This window comes from Pimephales promelas, chromosome 3 (genome assembly GCF_988280905.1).
Source record: "Pimephales promelas chromosome 3, fPimPro1.hap1.1, whole genome shotgun sequence".
NCBI lineage: Eukaryota > Metazoa > Chordata > Actinopteri > Cypriniformes > Leuciscidae > Pimephales > Pimephales promelas.
The window spans coordinates 25,229,754-25,257,333 of NC_142771.1; the positions used below are offsets into that span (position 1 = coordinate 25,229,754).

Genomic DNA, 27,580 nt, shown 5'->3' on the forward strand with positions numbered 1-27,580 from the left:
CTTTCCTGTATGGCTATTAAAGGAGTAGTTCACTTTTGAAAAAACTTTTGCTGATAATTTACTCACCCCCATGTCATCCAAGATGTCTACGTCTTTCTTTCTTCAGTCGAAAAGAAATTAAGGTTTTTGATGAAAACATTCCAGGATTTTCTCCACATAATGGACTTCAATGAGAACCAAACAGTTCAAGGTCCAAATGAGAGTTTCAGTGCAGCTTCAAAAGACACCAGACGATGAATAAGGGTCTTATCTAAGACCCTTCGAGTCATGACTCGAAAAAAGATTTGTTCATTTTGATGAACGAGTTTGAACAGGAGAGTCACGAACGCTCATCAGAGAACAGAGCAAGGCGGGCCTTTGTGCTTATAAAACTTAAACGTTTTAATTTATTTTTTAAATGATCGATCGTTTCGCTAGATAAGACCCTTATTCATCGTCTGGTGTCGTTTAAAGCCCTTTGAAGCTGCACTGAAACTCTCATTTGGACCTTGAACAGTTTGGTTCCCATTGAAGTCCATTATATGGAGAAGTGGACATCTTGGATGACATGGGGGTGAGTAAATTATCAGCAAAAGTTTTTTTTTTTAAAAGTGAACTACTCCTTTAAGTTGTCTGCAACAATCATGCCTCAAATTTATTTGAAAAATTATATTCATTTTGAGTATTAATTTAAATAAAAATAAATAAAATTATGGTTTGTGTAACAATATTACTGATAAAAGTACCAAATTTAGCTGTAACTTTGTAGCAAGATGCAGCACAATAAACTCTAAAAAATAAAGGGTCCAAAAATATTGGCAGAGGTACCATAAAATAACCTTTCAGAGAATATTTTTTAAAAGAACTGTTTCCTTTTTAGAACAAAGAACATTTTTCCACTATAAAGAACCTTTCCTGCATTGAAAAGGTTCCATAGATTTGAAAGGTTTTCCATGGAACCGTTAATGCCAATAAAGAACCTTTATTTTGAAGTGTATAGCAATGCACAGATGAATAATGTAATGTAATAAGAAAAAACTCTTGTTTTAGAGTGAGACATCTGAACACACAAATGATGTTGATGTGGTCACACCCTGAGTTTGTTGTAATTTGCCACTAAAAATTAAAAATCACAAATAAAAAACCCACCATGGTCAGAACACACACAAAACAGAAATCTTTATTAAACATTACTCTTATCATCCAGGGACCTGACACAACAGAAACATTTTGTGCGTTTGACTGTATAACAACTGTTAAAGCAGAACAGGGTTTGTGCTGTACGTCATGTAGATCTCCGTTTGTCATCCTTTGAGTGAGAAAAGAGGCCCGTCGCGCTGTGACGCACTATGGCTCAATAGCGATGAACCTTTGGGCAGCGACTAAATGCAGAATCAAATGAAATGGACGGCACTGAACAACTGGAAGAGGCGTGTGATTTTCACAAAAGGTAGATAGAAGTGAATAGACTCGAGCTCTGTGCATAGTTGCAGTGAAACCGTTCACACCCCACTCTCAGATTAACTTGTTAAAGAGGAAATCATTTCCGACCCACAGCACTGACTCTTGCGACGAGTTTAGCAGAAGTGATGCAGAGGCAGAGCTGTTGTAAACTGGTACAATAATGACATGTTGACACTGATCCGCCATAACTGGATCGCACGGAGAGACGCGGTTTCATTTTATTGATCCATTTCATCCGAAATTGAAAATTGTGTCACCGACTCATCCTCATGTTTTTCCAAACCTGTGTGTAGGTCAACAATCATCTTTGTTTATATGATAGTCAAGTGGAGATCAAATCCACATTGGACCCCATTGACTTTCATAGTATGGAAAAAAGTAGTACGGTAGTTTCAAACATCCAAATTCGGAACAAAATGAGGTTGAGTAAAAATTAATTTTATTTGTCTAAATAAAAACCAAATAGTTTTCACTTTTGGCAATAAAAACAACTAAAACGAAAGACTAATCTTTTAGAAATGATCACAGCAATACAAGAATGTCTAATTTTAATATAAAATTTCTAAACAACGCTCGTAATTGTGAATTCAGACCTTTCAGATACCGGGACAGGTGTGTACACGCATCAGTGAATGCTAGCGGTCTCATGAATCCAGATGTATGGCAGGGATCAGTGTGTTACAGAGGCAGAGTTGTTTGTGAACATTAATTAAAGTGATTGTCACACAGAGGCAGTGTTGTTGTTGACAAGTGTTCAATGATTGTTGCAGGAGAGCAGAGGCAGCGATGTTGTAAGGTACAAGCATCTCGGCACACGTGACGGATGATTAGAAACACAAACCTACCACTTAACATGGCTTCAAAATTGAGATGCAGGAAAAAAAAAAAAAAACTTCCGTGTGAAATGCTCAGTTACAACATTCTCAATACTTGTGAAACGATGTGGTGGTTTTCAGACGAGCGTTCAGCTGAAAATACATCTTGTGTTCGTTGTGAGTCTTCATGTTTGGAAATCTCCTTTTTTTATTTTATAAGCTGCTGCTAATACTGTGTAGAAGGGGGTATCCGTGTCATTCCACAATCGACAATTACAAAATCAAAAGTAAATTAAGAAACAATATTAAAAAGCTACAGGAAGGCATTTACTGCTCCTTTTAAAACAGATCTCATACACATCTATCGATCACAAGCTGCTTGTTTACATACTTCATTTCATTGCCACAAACTGCCGAGTTGATCATTCTATTGAAGTCTAATATAGCTCCAAATCAATTGCATTTTAACCTCATCGTACTTCACGTCTTGAAGTACACGCATCGTTTTCAGTGCTAGTGCGACGTGCCCTCGAGCGTGATGATGTGAATCTTGGAGTGAGCGCAACAGTGGGTCGACCATAATCGTGTTCAACTCTTGAGAAAAGTGAGCGAAAAGATAAGAATTGTTCTGCATTCCACCTAAGACAAAAAAAATCTCATATTTCTGTCAATATAGATTTCATATATTCATATATCTTTTGTAAGAAAACAAAGAAACAGAATCAAAACAGCTGGAAAGTTCAAAATGTCCCTGACTTGTGGACATTTGACGTCCTAATGTCCTTTCGCTTGCGTTAAGGGATCGAAGTTTATAAAAGAACGTCAGAGGCCGAGAGTCCTTCACAGTCTGTGTGACGGGAGCAGAGCCGGGAAGACACAGTAAAGAGTTGCTTCTGCGCACACACACACACACACACACACAGGGCATTTGTTCTGCTGTCGTCTTGAACCACCGCCACGTAAAAAGCTCGTCACTGAATCACTAGTGGGTTTAAAGGACGGTGTGAGTTTTGTTCAGGCTCGGCCCGTGTGTAACTCAATTGGTCTTCAGCTAATAAAAGCCAGCCAGATTTACGGTTCAATTCGGGTCCGGTCAAAGTCTTACCGGGATTTGGGTCTCTGGCTCTGGTTTATTTCTGGTTCCGTACGGAGCCCTGTCTGGAGGTGAGAGTCAGGGGGAGTGAGCTGAGGGGCTGCTGTGTGCCGAACTGGGAGACAGACTGGGGCTGCAGCTTCCTGGTGGTGCACCTCCTCCTCCTCCTCCTCCTCTCGCCCCACTGCCTCCTTCCAGGCCCTCCGAATTCTCCAGCATCTCCTGAATGAGTGGAGGCATGGAGCCAGGGATCTCCATTTTCAGCGTTATTACCCGTTCCGCTCCTGATTGAGAAATAAAGACGTTAGATTGGAATTCTGGCTGATCACGCTTGATCTTCAAAGAGTGACAGTGAATCTAACCTTTAGCGCTGATGCTCCTGAGGTCTGTGATCTTCATCAGCATCTTGGGGAACATGTGTGGTTTGTGAGGTCTCCTCTTCCTCACGTAGATCTTTAGGGCCTCGAGCAGCGGCTCCTGAAGCACATCTACCTTATCTGCCTGCTCCAGATCCTGGCGATCTGAACGCAAGTGCACATCACTTGTAAACAGCTAACCAAGAACCACACAAGCAGGAAATATAATGTTTTTGTAGACACATTTGAGGAGATGGCACAGAAAAACTATTTCATGAGTTTTAGAGACTCGATGTTGAAATTATATTATTCAAACAGTCATGTCTAAATGGAAAAAAAAATAATATGTTTTTATTAGATAATTACGGCAGATAAATCTATAAAACAAACTTAAAATAATTAAAAAAGGTTAATAAACAGTTTGATGTTAAATAAACATAATATAATATAAAAAACAGTTATGGGGGCAATTTAAATATTTGTTTATTTTAACACAGAAATGACCATTTGTTTTATTTAAATAAATAGAAATTAGAATTTTAGTAATTAAATATTAAATCAGAACAAACAAAAGCCAATATTGTTTGACAATCGTTATGAGGCAAATATACTGTGCATCCATAGTTCCTCTTATTTACAGTAGTTCAATTTTTTAGGTCTTTACACTTTGTATACAAGTAAAAGTACCAGGAATGGCTAAATACAACCACAAAAAAATACAGCTAATAAGCTGTATAAGTCAATGTTGTGTGATTTCTGACTGACTGCGTGGAAAACTCAAGACAACATACACAGACCCAAACAAGTGTATCTAATATGGTTGAAAAAAAATCTGCAGTACCTCCACACAGCAGACAGATGGCACTGAGAAGCCCAGTCTCTGCATCATCCATCTCCAGAGGCAGGAGCTGGTTGGCAAAAGCGAATACCAGATCTGTCAGTGGACCGAAGCCGGCGTTGTGCATCTGCGTGCGATTCAGTGTCAGACCATCTGAAAATGTCATGGTGTCCTGATCCGGTGTGTAGCGTGTACATATTCGCAGAATCTGAGGAAGCAATTTAAGACGCACAGATGAGTGCTCAACCTACACAACCTCAACAAGCACTTTACATAAGGTGTGAGAACACATGTGAGAGTGTGTCGTGCACTCACCAGGATGTCAAGACAGGCGGCCTTTAAGAGAGTGATCTGATCTGCGATAGTGAGCGTGGTGAAGCCGGGCAGCTGCTTGGCAAACTCGACCGTTTTAATGATGCATTTGGTAGAAAGTTCGCTGAACTTGTCCCACAGGTCAACGTCCAGAGCGACCCTCTGGTCTGAACTGTTGTTCTGCTCAAGAACAAGACAACGTTTAGTTGGTTTAATAACTGAGATCGTGATTTATTTCCCACAACTCACCACCACTAAGAGCTGCTCTGCCTCAGACTTACCGTGGTGTATTTGCCAAGCTGACAGAGGGAGGGGAAGGTTTCCTGATGGGCCTTCCTCACCCGCTCGATCATCTGCTCTGTATCAGGACTTAAAACGTAACTCTCTGAACACTCCTGCTTCTTCTCGTCCTTCTTCCTCTTGTTCCGGTCGTTTCGAACCGCTGCATAGACAATTGAAAACAGTATTGAAACCACCTGGTATACCACTCCAATATATATCTTACGTAAACATATGTGGATTAATACGCTTTATATCTAAAGTGGCAAATGATAATAATAAATTATATAATAATAAACATATGATAACATCTGCCACAGGGTGGCAGTAAAACCCAGTGTTTATTTTCTCTGCCTGATGAAAACAGCTCCTCATGCATAGTTAAACCTCTTTCAGAACCACAGTCTTCTTGTGATTCAATCATTTTGGCAGCTAATTTACTTCAAAACAACAATGAATAAAAGAGGAGGAGATGGATTAAGTGGGAGACCAAGAGGACATATATGGGGATATAAATATGTTGGAAATGAACAGGGATATAGAAATACATTCTTTGCAGTATTTTTAGAGCGAAAGAGAGAGCTGAACGAGTGCTTTGATGTGACAGTTCAAAAAGAGCTTTAGGTAAGAGAGTCTCAATTGCTAAACAAGCAGAAAAAGAGGATAAATTCATAGGATATTATATTACTCTCAGAGCTCTTCCCATCTCTGTGTGACACTGGAAACATGTATACAGTGGTATATCTGCCTTAAAATACTGAGTAAATAGCACAATAGAGAAGAGATACACACTGTGACCACAGGCGTTATTATACATGCATCTAATATACATCTGATTCTGTGTGGATGCCTTTTTAAGGCATCCACACTACCACTCAAAGGTCCAGTAAGGTTTAAAAAGAGACAAATAAAATAAAAATAAATGAATACTTTTTTTTCAACTAGGACGCATTAAATTGATCATTAGTGACTGTAAAGACATTACAAAATAGTTTTATTTCTAATAAACGCTCAATTCATAAAAAAAAAAAGTTTCCACAAAAATCACACACAAAAAAAATTTTGCTTCTTGAAGTCAGTATATTAGAATGATTTCTTTTCTGAAGGATCATTTGACACTGAAAATTTAGCTTCATCATCATATAAATGCAATTTTAAAATGTTACAATAGAAAACACTTACCTGAAATTGTAATAATATTCCACAATATATTTTTGATCGAATAAAGTTATCAAAGATGAAGAAGTGTCATTTCTGCACCACCATAGTGTCCCCCTGGTGCTCCTGATCAAATCTAGTCTCACCTCAATCTCACGCCATTGCTTAAATTAACATCACTGTCGAGCTGGTCTGGATGGATAGTATCTCAGTTTTTACAATTTTCAAGGAAATAAACCTCTTGTTTACTTAAGTTGTTTCTGCACATTAAACTTGGAGGAGAAAATGACATTAAAGAACGGCAAACTTCATTGAAAAAATAATCAATATAAGAACGTGTACGTAAACACGCTCACACACACATAGATGTGCTGACGGTGAGCAGTGATGAGAAATAAATGTTGGTGGTTGTTAATAACTGTGACAAACGACCTCTGCTTTCACTAAAATCCAACCCAATCTAATCATGTCACATGACAAATATCAGGCTGCTTTAAACGGGCTCTCCCTCAGCGCCTGCATTCCTCCCGCCTTCCCTCTTTCCGTTTTCCTGGAACCTCACAATCTTTCTCTTTTCTTGTACTCAGAGCCTCAATCACTCCTTTATCTCATGTTTTTTTGCTGTTTTTGGTTAGGACTCCTTCCTTTGTCTAAAGATAACTCTCTCCCTCCTCCACACGCACACTGGGGGAGCGAGAGAGCGAGCGAGAGGGGTGGTTAAGGATGATTCTCACTCACTTCTCCCCACAGCCACATATTCATTTCTCCAGAGGGAGCTGGGTGCCAGCGTGGGCTCAGAAAACACAATCTAATGGAGCCATTAAAGAACTATTAACGCAGGGAGGTAATCTTTCACGACACGACATGTGCGAAAAGACGAAACCTGCTTGCAAACAACTTTATGATGACAAGAGCGCACCATCATATCTGGGCGGAAAAAAAATGAAATATGTAAAATAACAAATCTAGGGCAGAGATTTCATTTTGCTCTGACTGAAACGGCAAACTACATTTCAGTGCCGCACAGAAAGAGCGTACATTTTAGCATGCTAATAACAGAACTAAAGTACATTTTTAAAGCCACATTTTTTTTCTTAACCCTCTGAGACCTAAGGGTATTTTTACAATAAATTTTCCGTCTGGTGTCATTTACTAAAAAAGCTTGTAAAATATCAACCCTTCGGTGCACAGACAATTGACACACCTCTTTTTTTTCAGGACAAATTGAACTTTCAGCATATTTGTGTTACATTGATGTCACCTGAATGTAAAATAAGTTATGGGACCATAAAGACAAATGAAAAAATAAATCGGAAATGGAATCACTCAATTATTTATTGAAATCACACACAAATAAATAAAAGCTAAGCAATTTTCCTCTGGAAAATAGTTTGTTCATGTCTTTGGAGTCCTGGAGCACAGGAATAAACATTATAACTTGTACAGAACAAAAACTATTGACATTTTTCCAAAAGAAGTCCAGGCGTTTGGGGCCTCATGAAATTCACTGGTGCCAAGCCTCAAAACAGTTCCTATCAGCAATCACACAGAGGGCCACATCACAGGTTTTGCATTTCTATTTTATTTATTCTTTTATTTATTATGTTCTTTTTATTCTTTTATAATACATTTATACTACTATAATACTTTTTACAGTAAATAAATAAATGGCACTTCAGCTGGGTCTATCCTGGTAATCTAGTTCCTCATCTGTCAAAAAGCTCTGTTCTCCTGAAAATCCTTCATCCTGCAATGCACCAAAATAGACCAGCGCTTTATTTACGTCAATTTTGCTGTGTTTCTCTGTGAATCGCGCGTCTCCGTGAGTCTCTCTATCTCTCTACACTATATCAGCGCTTGGTTCATGCGTAATGACGCACACCAACGTTTACGACGGATCAGCCTGTAATTGGTCAAAAACCATCACGTGAAAACATCACGTGATATCCAGGATGTCCGCTAGCGTCGAGCTAGCGGCAAAAATGACCGAATATTTATGAATTATGGACTTCAAGATTATCAAAGTTTGACATAAAGCGTTTGGATTTATTGCTGAAAACCTCTGAAAGGAAGCACAAGTTCCAGGCTGGATAGAAAACCTTCTGTAAAGGCTAGAAAGACCCGAAAGACACCCCCGTGATGGCTAGCTCGTTAGCTTTCTGCTGGAAAAAACGGTAAGAAAATCGATAAATCTGTCATTGAGTTATGTAAACATTTATCGGAGGTGACGTGTGGCATCGTCGACGATGCCGTCGGGCTGTGAGGGTTAAAGGCAAAAGCAACTAAATCCAACTAAAGGGTCCCATTGTGACAAATATATCAGAAAAAATAAATAATAAGCTACTGTACAACTGCCTATATTTAAAACCTCGCAACCTTAGATTTGATATATTAGCTTTAGTTGATACTCATGATATTTATTTATTGTCCTAGCACAAATGCACAAGGACATGACTAACAAGACAGCAAACCTATTTATATGCTCGTACACAAGATAGTCAAACATACTTTTAACATCACTATGAAATATGATAAAAGACGATCAGAAATGTGTTTCAATAATACTACTACAGTTTTCAGTGTCAGATGATCCTTCAAAAATCCTTCTAATGGTGATTATTTGCTACTCAAATGTTCAAAACAAATCCCCCAAACTTTTGAATGGCAAAGTACACCTTGGATACTAGTAGATTACATATAAATTTACCATACATTAGATACCACAGTCCCTTGAGAGTATCAGGCGCTAGGATATAATGCATCACAATGTGTAATGTAATCATAATAAAAAACAATAAAAGGGGGCTGAAGAAGGGGGTCCATGGAAATATTAATCGAACAGTACTGTAATGGTGGGAACGTACACACTTTTTACAGTTTAAATGGGTCTTTACTAGGGGTGGCACGGTACATGAAAAAACACCCGAACCGTTCGGTTCACTTGTCTCGGTTCGGAGCGTGTGTGCGTCTCACGGTTCGACGCATGCGCAATGTAACCTCGTGCCCGTATGTGACGTGTGTTTTCTTTTCGCGCTACATAAGCTTGTTCGACTTGGACCGGCGCTGCACAGAGCGATCGGTGAATAACATCAGTCTAGCGCGAGTCGGCTCCGTATGCATTCATCACTTTCGCGGTATTTGATGTCATTACCGATCGCTCTGTGCAACGCCGGTTCAAGTTAATAAACAAGCCAGTAAAAGTGGAGTATGGAGCGCTGCAGGTCACGGCACGCGGAGAAATGGCAAGTGGGAGAGATGAGGGAGTTGGAGGATGCGCCAGCGTCGTATAAGTCTATGGTATAAGTCCGGTGTGTGGGAACATTTTGGATTTCATGTTATGATATTTTAATTTAACTACAGTGGCACTTTATGTATAGATAAGAGCTTCAGTCATACGTTTCCAAATCCTGCACTTTAATTTTAAGTGGAAAAAAGTAACCTCACATTTTGGGAATAGAAGCATTGTTGATACTGTTTTTGTGTTGAGGTTGAACTTAAATTTCACTTTATGTTTATGGCCTTTGCTATTGCTATAGCTTAATTATCTATAGGCAATGAGGTTTCATGTATATTGACATTTAAAAGACAGTGTTTTAAGAGTTCCTCTCTTTTTCTTTTAAAAGATAGAATTTTGGTAAGATCTACAAAAGTTAGCAGTTGATACATGAAAGTTAATTTCTTTGTGTAAATAAGATTTATGTGATAAAAATGCACAAGATCTTGTATGATAGTGATACACATTCTCCTTTTTTTTTGCCAAATAGACAAAAAGCATGTAAATTTCTTCTCTCTTGCTGTATCTAAATCTCACCTAGCTTTCCTCTGAGATGTGCTTAAAGTCCAAAAATGTGCTTAAAGTCAAAGAGTGAAATTCAGTTTGTGCATGATTGCATGAATATAATATATATTTTTTTTAATACTGTATCCTAAAGTGTGGATAATTAAGCTATATATCACATGCTGAAGTACATTTCTGGAGTGTTAAAGATTAAAAGAAAAAATAACAAGAACCGTACAGAACCGAAAACCGTGACCCTAAAACCGTGATACAAACCGAACCGTGGGTTTTGTGAACCGTGCCACCCCTAGTCTTTACACATGATAATGTATATAGGGGCCTTTATATTTAGGTAGCATCTCTCACAAAGGGACAATCATGGTTACCCCAATTATTGGATTTTTAGTAAATGTATTACAGTAACAAAGACACTTACATTCTTTAGACATGCCTACTTCCAGGCATTTCTGCAGCCGGCAGTACTGGCAGCGGTTCCGCGTGACCTTGTTGATGATACAGCTCTTCTCTCTGTGGCAGGTGTACACCATGTTCTTCTGAATGCTCCTTCGAAAAAAGCCCTGAGGAGAGAAGCAAGAACAGTGGTTTACTATGGCTGGAAGACATGCAAGCAAAAGACCGAGGCAGAACAGTTATATAAAGTCACTAATGATTCACCAGATATTCACATATTGCGCTATACACAAACATAAACAACCGTGACATAGATACAGCTCTCACTCACTCACACACACACCTTGATAATGGCAGGCTGAGCTTGGTAGTATTATGGCTGCTGGGTATTATCTTCCAGTTCAAGTGCCCAGAGGTTCCCATTGGCTAACACCCAGCAGAGCTTAACCCCACATAGACTCAAGTCGAGGGGTGCAAATCAGAGCTTCACTTTATTCTTCTGATCTTAATTACTGCTTGGTCAGACTCTCGAGGACAGAAAGTCAGACTGAGGTCATGAACGTCCACAGCAGAAGCAGGAAAGATGCAGCTGAAGCCACATATGAGAAAGCAGATGTCAAACTGTGACTGTGTAGGCTTGTGCAAGGGCTTTCAGCTGCTGTGCTGCAACCACGGCTCTCTGGCAGAGGATTAAACCGTGAAAAGCTTCACTCGTGACTGCCACTGGGCACGTGGGTATTAGTGGCGTTCTCGGTGCAAGATTCACTGACTGAGCCGAGCATGAAAAGTAAGTGGGTTCAATGCTTCAGCAGGGCTCCATTAGAGTAATAAGAGTCACTCTTTCATAAAGCAGATTTATACTGGAAAAACAGGGTGAAAACTGATTGTTTCTGATCTAAAATACAATTGGATAAGCCACATTCACATGTTAATGAGGGTACGTGTGATACTAAAATTATAGCTGATACCAATGAGCCGATTATTTCAATCTTCAAACTATGGGTGATAACTGATAAATGGACACAATTAAAATGCTATTTTAGGAAAAAAATGCTATTTAGAAAAATTATACGTAGATTGCTAAAGTTCTCTTTAAATTATCTTTATAAAGATAAACTAACTCATATATTCAATTTTACAATAAATAATATTGCTATATGTAAGTGTATAAAAGCTATACATTGTTGTATGTCTGTTTATTAAGATTAAGTGTTCATATCTATGCATAAACTGTAGCATATAGAATGCATACTCTAATGAATACAGTGTTCAAAGCAAGCCTACAGCAAAAACATCCTCCCCTCTTTGGTTTAAAAACAATAATCCTCAATGCTTTTAGTGGAAAAGCCTTCAACATATCAGTCAGACTCAGGGCAACCAGGGAAGCTTTTAGTGTGTGTGTGCTTTTGACAGGTCTGTCCAGTGGCTGCCATCTAAAAACACTCATGTCATTTCCATAGAAGCGCGTGTCCAAGGACATGTCCCGCATGCTGAAAGGACGCGTCCCTCTCGCACTCGGTCTCGGCTATGAAAAAGTAATAAAGGAAAAGGTGAGCATAGCAGATGTGTGACAGAACGAGTGAACGAACCGAAATGGTTTTCTAATGCGCTGCAGCCCACAGGCCTGAACTCCCTGCATAGGAGCTCTCCTTCAATGGCCATGTTTTATTCATCCCAGCTCTAATCTTCTAGAGGTCATTGTGATATATGCAGATGAAACGCTTCAATCTGAACCAGTATCGGCAGGCTACTGTAGACGCACACTGTATGAATTTGTATGCTGCTTCTTGCACCTTTTCTTTCACAGTGAACCCATTTAAATTTAGCTGTAAATTAAAAAAAAAAAGAGTTTGAATTTCAAAACTAGACCACTCGCATAATAAAATACTGCAGAAACTTCTCACAACTGCATTCAATTCAATTCAATGCAATGCCAAATTAAAGCACAAGAGCTCTACACTTTCTCACAAAACAGGTTTAGATCAATAGCGGCCAAATGTCCCATTGATCCTGGCCGACGGTACCCTTTGCATAAGTGCCTGCTGTCTCACCTGGAGAGCTGATTCATTGATCACAAACCCATGACAAAAGTCACACCGGTCCACAATCAAAAGGCCTCTTTTCCTCATCCTGCTTCACTCGCTCTGCTCTGTGCCGCTGTTGGTCGGGCCTGAAAGCCACAGGAATGAAGCTCAATATCATCACAAGGTGTGAAGAATGCACTGGCAAGTGAGGGGCAGCTGGGTAATTCCACTGGATTAGGGCTGCAGCAGCGGACCAGGAAGGCAAGCGGACAGAGATCCAGACTGAAGCAATGGCTGCTGAAAACTCAGCTTTGCCATTACACAAATAAATGACATTTTAAAATATATTAAAATAGATACGTTATATGAATTCATTTCACAAGATTGCGTTTTACCCCAGTAGTTTAGATCATAAACATGCATTAGACTACTTAAAAAATTCTTAAAGACCAAACTTTTAACGGTAAACATTTAAGTGTAAAATATTTCAATTCAGTCAACACTGCTTCACTTCTTCAATGTAGTAATTCAAGAAAACACTAAATAAGGATGAATAAGAATTGAATAATGTTTTTTTTTATATAATTATTGACAAAATGATTGAAATTGGCTGATAATTGATACAAGCAAGCATTGCTACTATAACAAGAGTAAAAGCAGACATGGATGAGTTAGAGGACATACAAGATGCAGGGCTGATCTGTGATCCTAATCTCTCGCTGGGCATCACCTGGCCTCTGCGAACCCTAGATTGACTCAGTGTTGACCTGCCGGGGAGATCCTGTGAGCGGGATGTGGCAAAGGAGGGCAGGAAGGAAACGGTCTGCTGTGGCTCCTCTTGGCAGGAGCGCTAAGCCTCTTTAGTGTCTCCACTAATCCTGGAGACGAGTATAAACCCCCAGGCGCACTGAGACTACAGAGGAGCAGCCGTGTATTTGTATCAAGTGTGTACTCTATTTCCAATGGATTTAGACTGAAGAGACCATGAGATCAAAATAAGATCTGTCTGTTGTGGTGTGAATAAGCAGTCATGTGTATGACAGTCATTTGTGCTTCATAGCTTCGTCAGATCTCAGGCTCACTATTGGTCGACGCTGGTCATGCATGATGCTGGCCAATAGTGCGCCTACGTTCTGACGTGCAACCCAGAAGCGCTGCGCTGTTACACTATGTCAACAGCTTAGGAGAATGACATGGAAGAGAAGAGATGGTTGAATAAAGTCATTATTTTTGTTTGTTAGTTGCGCACAAAAAGTATTCTCATCGCTTGATAAACTTAAGGTTGAGCCACTGTAGTCACTCGGACTATTTTAACGATGTCTTTAATAACCTTTCTGGGCTGGCAGATAACAATTACCTAGCAGCCTATGGAGGAGTGATCCAGATCTCAGATTTCATCCAAAAATTTCTTAATTTGTGTTTCAAAGATGAACAAGACTTGCGGGTTGGAACAAAATGAGGGCGAGTAATTACTAACAAATTTTTTGGGTGAACTAACCCTTTAACTAGTATGCCAATCAGCAGGCAGCTCACTAGAGTTTAGAGCACAGCTAATGTACCAAAAACTCAAAGGTTGATCATTCTTGCACACACTGATTGACAAACACCTCAGGTGGACCATTGCAGGATTTCTTTTACGGACCAGTGTGACGGTCACATCTCATACTGGTTGCTAATATTAGTCTGTCCGTCTCATGCATAGATGCCTATTAGGGTTGGGCCGATGGACGACATCACGATGTTTAGATGGCATCGGCAATATCAGTCAACCACGAATCAATAACCCTAACATTTACATAATCCCCACCCCTGGAACACAATTTACAGATTATCATGACAGACTATGCTAATCAATGACAAGAAGATTGTTATCTCCACATCAGCTGAATAAATTCTACAACTAACTAATCAGAAATGTCCAGTTGCATGCTACTTGTTGTCACGTGTTCTTGAGTCTCTCCATCTTTGTCTGACCAGAGCCCGTCTAACGGAGAGCCTTGGCACTTCCTATTAGCCCTATTGTGTATCATCTTTGCTGCAGTTCCATTAGAGTTCCACTGGAGGTGATCGAGTGCAGAATGAATGGGAGTCTATGGAGCTAAACGGCTAAATGGGTCTCTTTCTCTCGCTGCTTGTTGAATCAACATAGATTTTATTGTTGATTCTGCAAGTTAAATATAGATTATAGGCCAAAAGTCGAATGAACGAGTACTTATGTCCTCTTGATTTCTTACAGGTTAGGCTGTTGTTGGCCGGAACACGCTAGCATTCTGCTATGTGAGACATCACATTTTTGAACGGATTTTTAGAACAGATAAGTGAACTTAAAAATGCAATTTTCATCTGAGTGCATTATCTTAGCCCTCCCATTTGAATGTAACTTTCAAATTACTTGACAAAAAAATTACATCCTGAGAAAAGTGGATTTCTGGGGGTGAAACCCCCACTGACTCCCATTCATTCTGCACTTGACCACGAGCGCCCCTGCATGGAGAGAGACGTGTTACTGCAGCCAGTTCAGAAACAGGAAGTAACCAGCCAGTGCCAATTCTCTTCAATTAGACATTCTCTGGTCTGACTCCGGTTTGAACATAAAAGGCTAAAAAGTTTTTGAAATTTTCAGTGCATGTCTGCGTCAGGTAAAAGGACACAAGCTGTTGAAGCTCCGCCCTCTGTGACGGGAGCAGCAGACCATTTGCATTTAAAGGGACATACACAAAAACAGTGCGTTTTTCAAAAAGTGACAACATGCTATATGCAAGCAGTAAGGTATGAGAGGCTGTGCTGTATCGTGAATAAGTAATGGCTGAAGGGCATTGTTAGGCACGATGCAAAGCGGACTGCCTGCAACCCCTTCAGCCCTTACTTATTCACAATACAGCACTTGCCTCGAGTTCCAATGTGTAATATGCATGAAAGCTCAAATAAAAACAACATAGGAACTGCAGTGTTGCGCAGTGATAAATAGAAACGTTGGGTCATAGCCGTGTTTCATCATGAATAAAGCACAGCTACTGACCAATGAGAATCAAGGATTGGAACTAACCGTTTTATAAAAAAATATCTGGGGGGTATTTTGAGCTAAAACTTCACATACACACTCTGGGGACATCAAAGACTTATTTTACATCTTGTGAAAAGGGCATTATACCACCCCTTTAAGGACATAGAACTCAAATGCTCTTTGTTCATCTCAAAACAGACAAGGCTGTAGGGGCGAGAGGAGAGTGATGGGTGCTTTTTGAAGGAAAAGACAAATGCTGATATGTCCTCCTAACATGCAATAGCAATGAGAAATGGAGAAGACAGCACATGCAAATTTAATGAAGTTATGTTTATTTTCTCAGCGAGCGCCGCTGTGTGTTCATGCGCACATGCAGCTCTTCACCCACGCTTCCCTGCGGCTACGCTTAGATAGGGGGGCTTTGTAACTATCATAGTTCAACTCTAAACTCCTGTATTTCTCTTTATCAGGGAGACACTGTGTAGATCATAGAAATGTATACATGACTAGTTTTAATAAGTAGCAAAGGAAAAAAAAGGTTGGAATTCACAGCTGAGCCAATGGGGTCTCCTCCCCCCAAAAAGGTTGTCACCGGTGGCAGCACTATGGCAACATGGGATGACAGAACCACAAAAATATGGAAAGGTATTTTGTAAAAGGATTCTATAAGTGACCATTTTCAAATCATAAAAATCAAAACTAGTTATTTAGTTATCTAATTTTTAGGAAAATTAGAGATTTGCTTGTTAAATTATTAGCATTTTTGAAGATTAATTTCAAGTGAGTGTTAAATCAGGTGCACACTGCATGATTTTAAGACAAATTTAAGACAATAACAATGTCAAATACAAATTTTGCAAATCCTAAAAGATTCTACTGATAAAATCTGAAGTCTTTGATCGTTAGTTTGACATGTTCACCGACAGCCAATTAATGACCATTAAGATCACATTTTACCTCAAAGTGTCAGAAGATTTGATTCACAGTCCTGACATTTGTCTTTCCAATTGTCTTTATTAGCCAAATTAACTAGGGATGCACAATTTATCAACCACATATCGATATCGGCTGATAAATTATCTTTTTTGATGTTATCAAGGAGTGTAAAATTAATTCTAAAAGTTAAGGAATCTTACAGTGGTTCAAACTAGGCTACTGTATTATTGTATATGTTTGATTCATGTTAAAAGTATTTGAGACATGGATTTTAATGGTGAGCCTTTTGTTTATGTATACAAGCTATCAAAGTATATCAAAATTAGAATTTAAAATGATCGGCCAATTTCATTTATTTATTTTACAGGGACAATGCTCATTAATTAACAGTAAAATAACTGTAAATGAGCCAGAGTTAGCTCAACAGGCTAATTTGCATCTGTTGTCCCTGGCCAATACATTGGTTATCGGCTGTCAAATATAAAGATTATCAGTTTCGGCCAAAATGTTCATATTAGTGCATCCCTAAAATTAACGTTAGGGATTTTTGTAGCCACCATTTCAATTGCGCATGTAATGCAGCTCACGGTCACCGAACAGGTCATTGACTGATGTAAAACTCCGGACAAGTTCTTGCATAAAAATACCAAAAACAAGTGTGACTTATTTAAATAAATAAAATAAAATAATACAAATATGACCTGACAGGCCATTATCGTTTGTGGTATTTGTTTGCAGCTGATACTGGATGTCTTATTTAGGTGCTGTTTACACCTGGCCAGTTCATGTGTTTTTTCAGATCAGATAGCTATCGGATTTATCAAAACGATTCCATTTACACCGGGTCAAATAAATGTGTTTTTGCAAAACAGATATAAATCTGAAAAATGTACATATGTGGTTTCAAGAACCAGATGCGTTAAGTTTCGTCTGGAACGCGTCCCAGACCACCTCCTGAAGTGGTTTGAGCGATCGGATTCAAATCCGTCTCGAATGCGTTTCAGAGGGCATTTACACCAGGTCTTTTCACAATTGGATAGCTATCCGATCACAGAAAACGCATGAGATGGCCAGGTGTAAACAGTCCCTTTTGACAAATGTGACTTAAGAGTCCAAAAACATTTTAGGGTTTGCAGCTCAATCCTGCAAACCAAGATGGAATGGATTCTTACCTTGCACCCTTCACATGCGCTGACTCCATAGTGGTAGCCCGAGGACTTGTCCTGGCAGACGAAACAAGGTTTGTAGATCCGTGGGGGAGGTGGCGGAGAGGGTGGGCTGGGTACAATCTCCTCCGAGCTTGTGCTCTGGGTCTCCACAGCTGCAAGGGAACAGAGAAAGCCTTTAGTTTAACTCAATGTGCCATCATTTCCTCACAAGGTTTATAAGGTTCATTTAAAAAAAAAACAAACACAAGTGTTTTGTCTTTCAGTAACAGTCTGCGAGACCTTCAAAAGATCCCTCCGTTCCCCAGGAAGGCTCAGTGAGGGAACACGCACGCAAGATGAGCAGTTAAGGTCATGCTTGTCAGGAGGACGTCTCCATTCCTGGTGCGAGCAGACAGATAGGCTGGTAACACTCTCTCCTTAAACATTCACTCCGCTTTCTTCCTGGTTTCAGTTGCTACCAACTGGGACGAGTGCCAGCCTTAATTAATAAAGTCATGACAGCCAGCCGGGAGTGGAGGGAGAAACCGCACGCTGTGCTTGAGTGGAGGGGGCGCCTGAGCCACATGGCACTGTCAATGGACTGCCATGGCCAAGAACTCACGAAACAATGCAATTTAAACTGCAGATTATGAAAGGAACCCATGACGACAGAGTATGCTCTCGCCACGTCAAGGGCACAAAACGACAACAAGGACACTGTATTTTGAATAGCTGAAACTCTTAACGTCACTGATGTTACTCCTGTTTGAATATAACCACATGTAAATTATCGACTCTAAAAATATGCCGGTGCCATTATCACCACCATGCAAACCATAAACATACACGCACATTTACGCCGCAACCCTCATGTGTCCTGCCGTCCTCCTCTCCCGCTGCCTCACAAATGCCATGCCGTGGAGGAAAATAAGAAGTAAAGAGATATACTGCAAGTGAAGGGAAGCACGCTACTAGGCAGGTGCAGTTCAGGCCTGTCAAAATCTGAGTTACACAAAGATTCAGGTGTTGTTTCAATAACCACTAATCAATGTTTAAAAGGGGTCAATTTTAACATTAAGGGCACTTCATAAAAATGAATAAGTTCAAAACTTTCATTCACTTTTACATGAATATTTTCCACTCTGTGACCCTTTGAATGTTTTTGTGTAAGATTTCTATATGATTTCTGTTTTGACATACCTAACCTTCAGGTACAGGTGACTTAACTCTTTATTTAAAAGGTTTAAGCAGTTAATGTTGTAATGTCATCATAGAAAAAAAGTCCTGTTTTTTATAGGAAATCATTCAAGTAGTCATAGGCTTCACAATTAAAATAAAAGTATCTGTATAAAAGCTAAATCTGTCAACATTTAGGAGTCCACTAGCATATAGACTAGGGGTGTAACGGTACATGTATTCGTATTGAACCGTTTCGGTTCGAGGCTTCCGGTTCGGTACGCATACAAACCGAACGATTGCTTGGACCATTTTTCCTGCCGGGAAAATTCGTGCTGACGCGGCCAACACAACGTTGCGCAACATCAAATGGCAAGTGTAATGAAAGCAGAATGAAACTGCGCTCCTCGTTAGTGCTTCACGGATCGTTTATCAGTTCGGACCAGCAACATCTGTGCAGCGCGAGCCGATCTCGATCAAGCAACACTGTTACCACACCGCGCTAAGAGATCCGGTAAAGAAAACATTTGAATTCGCCTCTGAGGTAATAACATCTAGGGGTGGTTAATCTGTCTGATTTCCCGATTCGATTCGATTACGATTATTGAAGTCCCGATTCGATTACAGTCGATTTTCGATTATTAACGATTGTCGATTACCGATTATTGATTTTCCATTTCACAACAGTAAACGAAAATACACTAGATCAACATATGATTATATTAGCAGCAGCAACATTTTGGTATTAATTGCACTTTTTATTTGTTTGATATTCATTGAAAATATAATGATGGTTAGTGGGGATATGCAAACATGCTTGTTATCTACTACTTAGGCAACTTATTATCTTTACATTTATTAACTTTAATTTTTTTTTCAAAAGCAATTTTGTTGAATTATAATGCAAATGCACCTGGTTCTATTAATTGACAGCATTAAAATGTATTTTGTGATTTCCTTCAATTGAAAATATTTGAAGCAAGTTTGGGGGACTTGAAGGGCACCCGATTCAGAGAATCACCTAGAAATTCAAAAGAACAGCATTTATCTGAAATAGAAAGCTTTTGTAACATTAAACAATACCGTTCAAATGTTTGGAGTCGGTAAGAATTTTTATTAAATTTTTTGGGCAAAAGAAAAAAGAAATTTATACTTTTATCCATCAAGGATAAATTAAGTTGATCAAAAGTTAAAGTACAAGACATTTATAATGTTACAAATCGATTATCTGAATCTTTTGTGTGTGACTATAAATAATTTGCTTTAAAAGTACAAATTAATGACCTATAAAGAATTAATGCACAATATATTTTATTAACATTACAAAGAACGACCAGGAAAATAAATTTGTGCTTGAACTAGGAGCATACTTGTAGTAAATAAATAATATAACGACTGGTGCAGCCGAGTGTTTTTCCTCCTCTGGCTGGAAAGGTGTCATATGGCTTATCATATTTGTCGTGTTTCCGTCGTTGGTTTTATTCCACAAAGCGTACAACTAGTGCAGCTCCTTTCCCCCTTCAACTTCAGAAGCCAAAATATTTCAACACGTCAGCTTTTAACCTAACAAGGAAAGTGTTTGGATCTCGCGTTCCATCTCATCTCTGTTATGTGCACGCCACAGACGGTCCCGCCACTGCACTTCCGCGCTTCAGAGTTTCGTCTTTCGCGTTCCGTCAATATTACGTTATATCAAAAAAAAAAAAAAATTTGAAATCGATTTTTTGACATTTGTGAATCGATTCAGGATCGTCCACGTCCGCATCGCGATGCATCGAGAATCGATTTTTTTCCCCACCCCTAATAACATCGCTGCGAGATCTAGTGAGATGCATTCACATCTCTCCGTTATTAACCGTAGATCTCTATTAGATCAAACAGCGCTGTCATGGAAACCAGGAGAAACATTGTGCCGTGAATGAACTACTACTTTCGTCCACAGACCAGCAACATTCACCATGGATTTAATATAGTAACACTAACTGGAACCAGTTTGGCTGGAATGGTGAAATGCTTTCAAGTACTTCACACATCTTTTTCCAGCACTTCAAAATTCAAATATTATATAAATAAATATATATTTAAATGTTATTTTTAATGTGATGACCAAAACATTATTTGTTCATCCTTCAAAGATGACCCCCATTTATAAACCTGTAAGTTTCAAGATCTAGGAAAACTCACACTTATTTAAAAATATTTTTTCTTTAAACAAATAGGAAATTTCTCTGGCATTTCTTTCTTTTTGCTGTATCGAAAACGTACCGAACCGTGACTTTAAAACCGAGGTACGTACCGAACCGTGATTTTTGTGTACCGTTACACCCCTAATATAGACCAATGTGTAAATGTTTGGGGTTGGTAAGTAAGGTAAAAAAAAAAAAAAAAAAAAAATCTATTAAAAAGTCTATGCTCAAAGGTAAAACGACAGTTAAAAAAAACTGTAATATTGAGAAATATTACAACTTTAAACTTATGTCTTATCTCTTGATAAAGCAATCTGTAACAGCTATATGGTCTGCTTTACCCTAATCCAGAAAGACAGAAATCTTAATCAAACCTTAAAGTCCCTGTAAATTCTAAAAAAACAAATAAATAAAAACTCTAAACATTTTAAACGTTGTAAATATATAAATAAAATCCATTACAAAGACTGTGAACTATGAAGTACTGAATTGTGGAGGTAACCGTTAAAGAGTTTTGCACCATTGCGGTGATCAGGATTTTTGGGGCGTGGCTAAAACAGTGGCTCGATGACGCACTGGAGCCCCTGAGCTCCTGGCCCCTTTCCTAACAAGATAACTAGAGCACATTTGCATCGGTTACTGTCAGTACTCTTAGTCGCTACAGCCTACAGTTTGCTAGTAGCTAGCTATGTCTTTGTCACGGAAATGCGTATTAACTGGATGCCATCACTTACAAAACAGATCAATGTCCTTATTTAAATGTCCAAAAAATGTTCATATGAGGAAGAGGTGGATTAAAGCCACGTTGATGGAGAGCTGAGGATCACCACCATTTTTTCAAGATTTTGATAGCTTATTTTATTTGCTTGGCTTTTTTTATCATTCAAATTTGGCTGGGTGGCTAATAACACATTTTTCTGTGGTGTGACAAACTCATAACATACTTAATTTTGACTTTACAGGGACTTTAAACAGAAACAGTGTCTACCTACAGAACAGCCCCCAACCTCACAAATGCAAATGCACAAAACTGGTGACACTAGCAAAACAGCAAGTTCATTTTGATATTGCACATCTTTGCCTATTTCGAGTGACATAGGAGAAAATGAGGCCTCACTTCCATCACACACACATATGCACTGTTGCTGAGCCAGTGGGCAACCGTGTGCGTCTATTTCCTGTGTTCAGAAAAAGCAGTCAAAGCTAAAAATACCCAACCTGGCATCATCAATGAGTCAGAGTTCTTATCTCTTTCCACACACATACAGCAAACGTGGCCCCAAACACAAACATGCTTCCCAACACACGATGAACCGCGAACACAACCGACTTCAATGCAGTGCGTGTTGAGGGAGCTGCTAAACGGTTTTATTTTATTTCATCACCAATGCTTTTACATGACATTTCCAGTTAATCAAGGATAAAAAAAACCCAAAACATTTTACAGGAATGACATGCAAAAAGATCCATCTCTTGCCTATGAGAAATGAGCAAGTGTTGACAAAAAATAAATACAATTTAAAAAAAAAAAAAAGCCAAATATCTGCCAAAATATTGGTCGACCACAAAGTAAACAGCAGCAATGTAACAAAGCTTAGAATTTTTTTAATGATTGTCCTTTAATGCAACTATTTTGCCTTAGAAAAGGCGAAAGGCAATGCCTACAACAATGCTTTTATTTCATTTAAATTTCTATAAATGTTATCTATATTTCTCTGAATCTGTGCAATTTAACCAAATCCAAAATCTTGAGCTGCAGGTCTTAGTCAATAAGCATAACTTTTCATCCTTTATTTTTTTTTTACAGCACTAAGTGGCATCTCAGTGCAAAACATTCACAGATGGTACTTCAGTTTGTATTTTCACACAAAGAGAGAACAGGAAGTGAGAAAAACTACCGGCTGGCATTACACATCCTGCTCTCATGATGAACGCCAGACCTTCGAGAAGGTGAGAGTGTTATTAGATGTCAAAGAATTCATCTCTCTCCCACAATTATTCTCACTGTTGCACTTGTTCCCTTTCACCAAATCTCACTCGCTTTTTGTATGCCATTCATTCGTTCCCTAGAGCGCTGTCTGACCTCTTTCTGCTGCACAGCTCTGATATGAGTGGCACATTTTCCGTAACAGGGACAGAGCTCAGAGCAGATCCAGGACAATGAGAACTGCTCTTCTGACAGCAGACACTCCAGCGGTGGGCGAAATTATGCCTTCATCTTCTCTTGCCCACACCAGTTCCTCAAACTTCCTTTAAACTTCATCTGATTAATAATAAATAGCACAAATTAAAAATTGAACTGCTGAACAGAGAAATCCCCGCTCTAATACAAGTGAAAGTTTGAGTGTTCGAAGCTAATTCCTGAACCCGAATAACCCCGAATGAGAGCAGAACTGGTAGCACGAGCGGTTTCCTGTGAAGCTGTGATCAGGTGGCACGCTCTAATTACGCACTCTGTTGCATCTCTGAGACGACGCCTCTTAGTCATGGCTTTTGAGTTGCCATGTAGCTCTTGAGAACAACCTTGCGCTGAAATCAGGTTTAATTATGCCCAGAGGTTTGACCCAGGGTAACCTTAAATTAAACACTGTGAGGCTTTAGAAACTGGTTGGCTTCATCACCTGTCTGAGACGCCCCCTCCCGTGTACACGGAAAATATCAGTTATCAAGGTGTTCTTTTGCTGTTTGACAACCCCACGTACCATTAAAACTGCCAACACATAGGCTCTGTTCCAAAACCTTGCAAGTTGGCAACCTAGATAGAAAGGTTGGAAATCTCTTGGCACCCCACAATTCAATTCAGAGGGCTGCGATGCGATGCTAAAACGATTATCAATGCATCTTTTTTTTTTGTAGAGAGACTTTTAGACTCTCTACTTTTTTTTTTAAAGTAGAGAGACTACTTGGTACTTTTAAAGCAACGTATTTATAATGACCCATAAAGAATTTACTTCCATTTGTTTTATTAATAAAATTAATATAGGAAATATTGGAAGAGATTTGGCAAGTCAACTAAGTTTACATTACCAACACTGCAAAGAACAAACAGGAAAATACATGCGTGCCTGTACTAACAGCATACTTGTAGCAGCAGCTCTCAAAAATAATGCTTGTGGACTTTACGCATATTCTGAATAATTCGTCACATACAAAGCCGCTCTTATATTCAACTAAATAAAAAGAGTTATAACTTGAATTTTTTGCTGTGTACCACAATCAAAAACAGCTTAGGCATAAAAAAAAAAAAAAAAATGTTTGGTTCCGGTTTCCGACCGACCCTGTCCAATTATGAGCGACCCAAATTTATTTTATGAGCTTGGGGAAGAATAGGGCTCCAGACAGACTAACTTTTTTTTACTAGGAGCGCTGTTGCCCCAGATCGAAAATTTTAGGAGCGCAAGCAGAAAATTTAGGGGCACACCTTAAATCAGCTTGCAATGCAATTATTCAAATTTCCCCCAAAATAACTGTAATACTGACAAATTCTTTAATAATAAATAGACTTAACATTATGATGTGCTGTTTTATTTTAACTTCACAGGGTTCCAGACTCAAAGTTGAGGGCAGCATCACCTCAAATGAGAACTCACAGCGAGTTCTTAAAAGAAAAAAAAGAAAATAATTCTGGTAGCACTGGTGCTGACAATAAATCACTAAGCTTAATTTAGGGTGTAGATGAAATTAACTTAGTTATCATTTATAATGTCTTAATATTAATTAATAAAAGTAGTGAAAATATGTGTGGAGTGAAAACAGTCAATAAACATCCTAATGTTTACAATGGTATTATTATCATTTTTAATAATTAAGTGTTTAAATAAGAGTTTTCCAACATCTTAATTTTTTTTTGTTTTAGGACAATCTTTAAAGGATGAACAAAAAATGTGTTGGTAATCACATAAAAAATTCTAAAAAATAAAACATTTATATATGATATTATTGAAGTGCTGGGAAAAGATGTGTAGTAGGCTACTTGTAAGCATTTGACTATTTCTTACACATCATCATATTTATGGTTAGAGTTAACTTACTACATTAGCCTAAATCCATGGTTATGTTAGGCTGATTTGTGGACTGAAAGCCTTCTTTAAGTGTTTCTCCCGGTTTCCTCGTCAGCTCTGTTTGATCTGATATCATATGGTTTATAACAGAACTCTGCGCCGAATCGGAGTGTTTCTCACTGGATCTCGTGGTGTTGATGTTATTAATTCTGAGGCGAATTCAATGGATTTCTTCTTCACTGGATCTCCTAGTAACAGTGTTGCGTGAGCGAGATCAGCCCGCGACTGGCAAGTTCGGGGCTTTATTTTACCGTCAATGGTTCGGATCGCTGCTGCTGCTCCACGGTCCTAATCATATGAGTGGCGTATTTTCGTTCCACTTTCATTTTGTTTGCATTCGCTGCTAGGTAACGACTAACGAGTCAATAGATCGCTGACTGCTCACACGCACATCAGTTTGTGATATTTGTCTCCGTCTCCTTCCCACAGACGTTTACGCGCACTATTCTTGTCACGGATTCATTGACGCGCCCCTTCCACGCTTTACCATGCGTTTAACGTGTGGCAAATTTACGTAAAATTCAGTCGCAAACTCAATTTTTGGTCGCAAAATGCGACCATTTGGTCGCAGTCTGGAGCCCTGAAGAAATAATATGTTTACAATGGCAAGCAGGACGAGTGAGGGCCGTGTGGAGAACGACACAAGGCCGGTGGCGTGATTACTGATGAGCGACACCTGTGAGACGCAAGTTACCAGTCTCGTATCTCTCACTGAGGAGCGGGAATTTTTTTTGCAATGTTAAAACGCACATCAACTGATCACTGTTTTAGCGTTCATGTAAACACTACATTCAGATTCACCAATTGGAATGAATTCAGTTAGATTGAAACAAAAGCTGTACATGTAAACAATGCATGGAAGAAAGCAAAAGCTGAATCCTGGACATCAACGGCCAGACATGTCCGGGAAAAAGAGGACGGTAACCCTTAAAGTTACTACTCGGCTTTCTCCACAGACCAAGAGCCTGCTAGCTTAGCTTCCAAAAAAAGATGGCCGCCACTGTGTAATCCCAATCCTCCACAATGCATCCGTCTGCATATTATTCAGTACCTTTGTCCATATTTTCAAAAAGTTTCTGCCGGTGAAATCAAACGCACTGATCTGTAATTGGTCTGTTAGCACATTAGGCCCAACCCCCTATGGGTGGGTTTGAAAGGGTGGATCTAGTGCTTGTTGTCTTTACAGAAATCCCCCCCCCCTCTTACACTTCCTCCTACAATGATGTAAAATGACATTGTAGGAGGAAGTAAAAAAGGTAAATAGCAGATTTCTCTCGTCTCGGGGGAAAATGAGAGAGTGTTGCACGACCATTCAATAGTATAACTGGGTTTCTAACAATAGAAAGCTTAATGCAAATGGGTTAAAAAAAGATTGTGCATACCATATTAGTGCATGTAAAAAATAACAAATCAATCCACATACTATATTACACTACCATATTCTCACATATTATTTCACTTAGAAGTACAGTAATAGCACTGACATTTCACAAGACATGTCAAAACAGGCTACAGTCAGAAATTGGAGCGCTCTGCAGTAGACCACGTATAGGCAGACAATAATGTTACTGCACACAGAGTGCGAAAAATACTGTAGTGCGAGTCTTTTGGGCTTGTGGGTGTATGTCCAAGTGTGAAAAATAGAGGTAAGATTTTGAGTTATATGTGTGAGAAAGCAAGAAAGATAGAGAGCGTGTGTGAGAAAGAGAGGAAAAATAGGGCAGAGCATGAAAGGAAAACGCTGCATACCTCTCAGCGTTGGCGGTAGCTCTCTGGGGGAAAGCAGATCCTGGTACAACTATTAAGCCTCCCTATACTTACCCAACACACACTCAATAAAAAATGAGCCCCATTTCTTTGTGTTATTCAAAGTTAAACCAGTAAGAGGGGGATGGATACAAATGAATCAAGGCCTCATCATTACCAAAACCATTATGGTAATGGGACAGTGCTGCTGGGCACAGAGAGATAGAGGGAGTATGCTGGATGAAAAGCACACACTCATGTGAGACTACGATGTAGGTCACTTTGCACCAGAGTGCTGGTGAGTCACAGGCCTGGATCAGTAGCTGAGTCGTGTGACTCACCCCTTTAAGCTCGGCCTCTTCTCTGCTATTGGTCAATGAGGACATGACAGGCTGTCTTTTTCCTCAATAGTCACATGTTTTAGTTGGAGAAGTGGTGAAATAGTTTACTCCCACCCCTTGTACTGGTATCCAGTCTCACAGGTTTTTATATATAGAAGATAGAAAATGCTTTACATAGACTACTGGTCAAAAGTTTCAGATCGGTAAGATTTTTAATGTTTTTAAAAGTAGTCTCTTCTGCTCACCAAGGCTGCATTTATATATATATATATATATATATATATATATATATATATATATAAAAAAATAATAATAAAAGTAATATAATGAAATATTATGACAATTTAAAATGACTGTTTTCTATTTCAATATATTTTAAAATGTAATTTCCTCTAATCAAAGTTGAATTTTCAGCTACATTACTCAAGTCTTCAGTGTCGCACTATCCTTCTGAAATTATTCTAATAAGCTGATT

At 39.0% G+C, this 27,580-nt stretch overlaps 1 protein-coding gene across 3 annotated transcripts in view; it reads right to left on the reverse strand.

The window, feature by feature from the left end:
* Positions 1-1,132: 1,132 nt before the first annotated feature.
* The window catches only part of rarab (retinoic acid receptor, alpha b), a 137,680-nt gene continuing 111,232 nt past the window's right edge, over positions 1,133-27,580 (reverse strand). For all 3 annotated transcript variants that reach the window (XM_039686062.2, XM_039686061.2, XM_039686060.2), the window contains 7 exons: positions 17,620-17,768; positions 10,509-10,650; positions 5,139-5,299; positions 4,861-5,037; positions 4,549-4,753; positions 3,714-3,872; positions 1,133-3,635 (listed from right to left, as the gene is read on the reverse strand). In XM_039686062.2, coding sequence (XP_039541996.2) covers positions 3,430-3,635; positions 3,714-3,872; positions 4,549-4,753; positions 4,861-5,037; positions 5,139-5,299; positions 10,509-10,650; positions 17,620-17,768 — 1,199 coding nt within the window. In that variant the 3' untranslated portion in view covers positions 1,133-3,429. The remainder of the gene's footprint in view (positions 3,636-3,713; positions 3,873-4,548; positions 4,754-4,860; positions 5,038-5,138; positions 5,300-10,508; positions 10,651-17,619; positions 17,769-27,580) is intronic.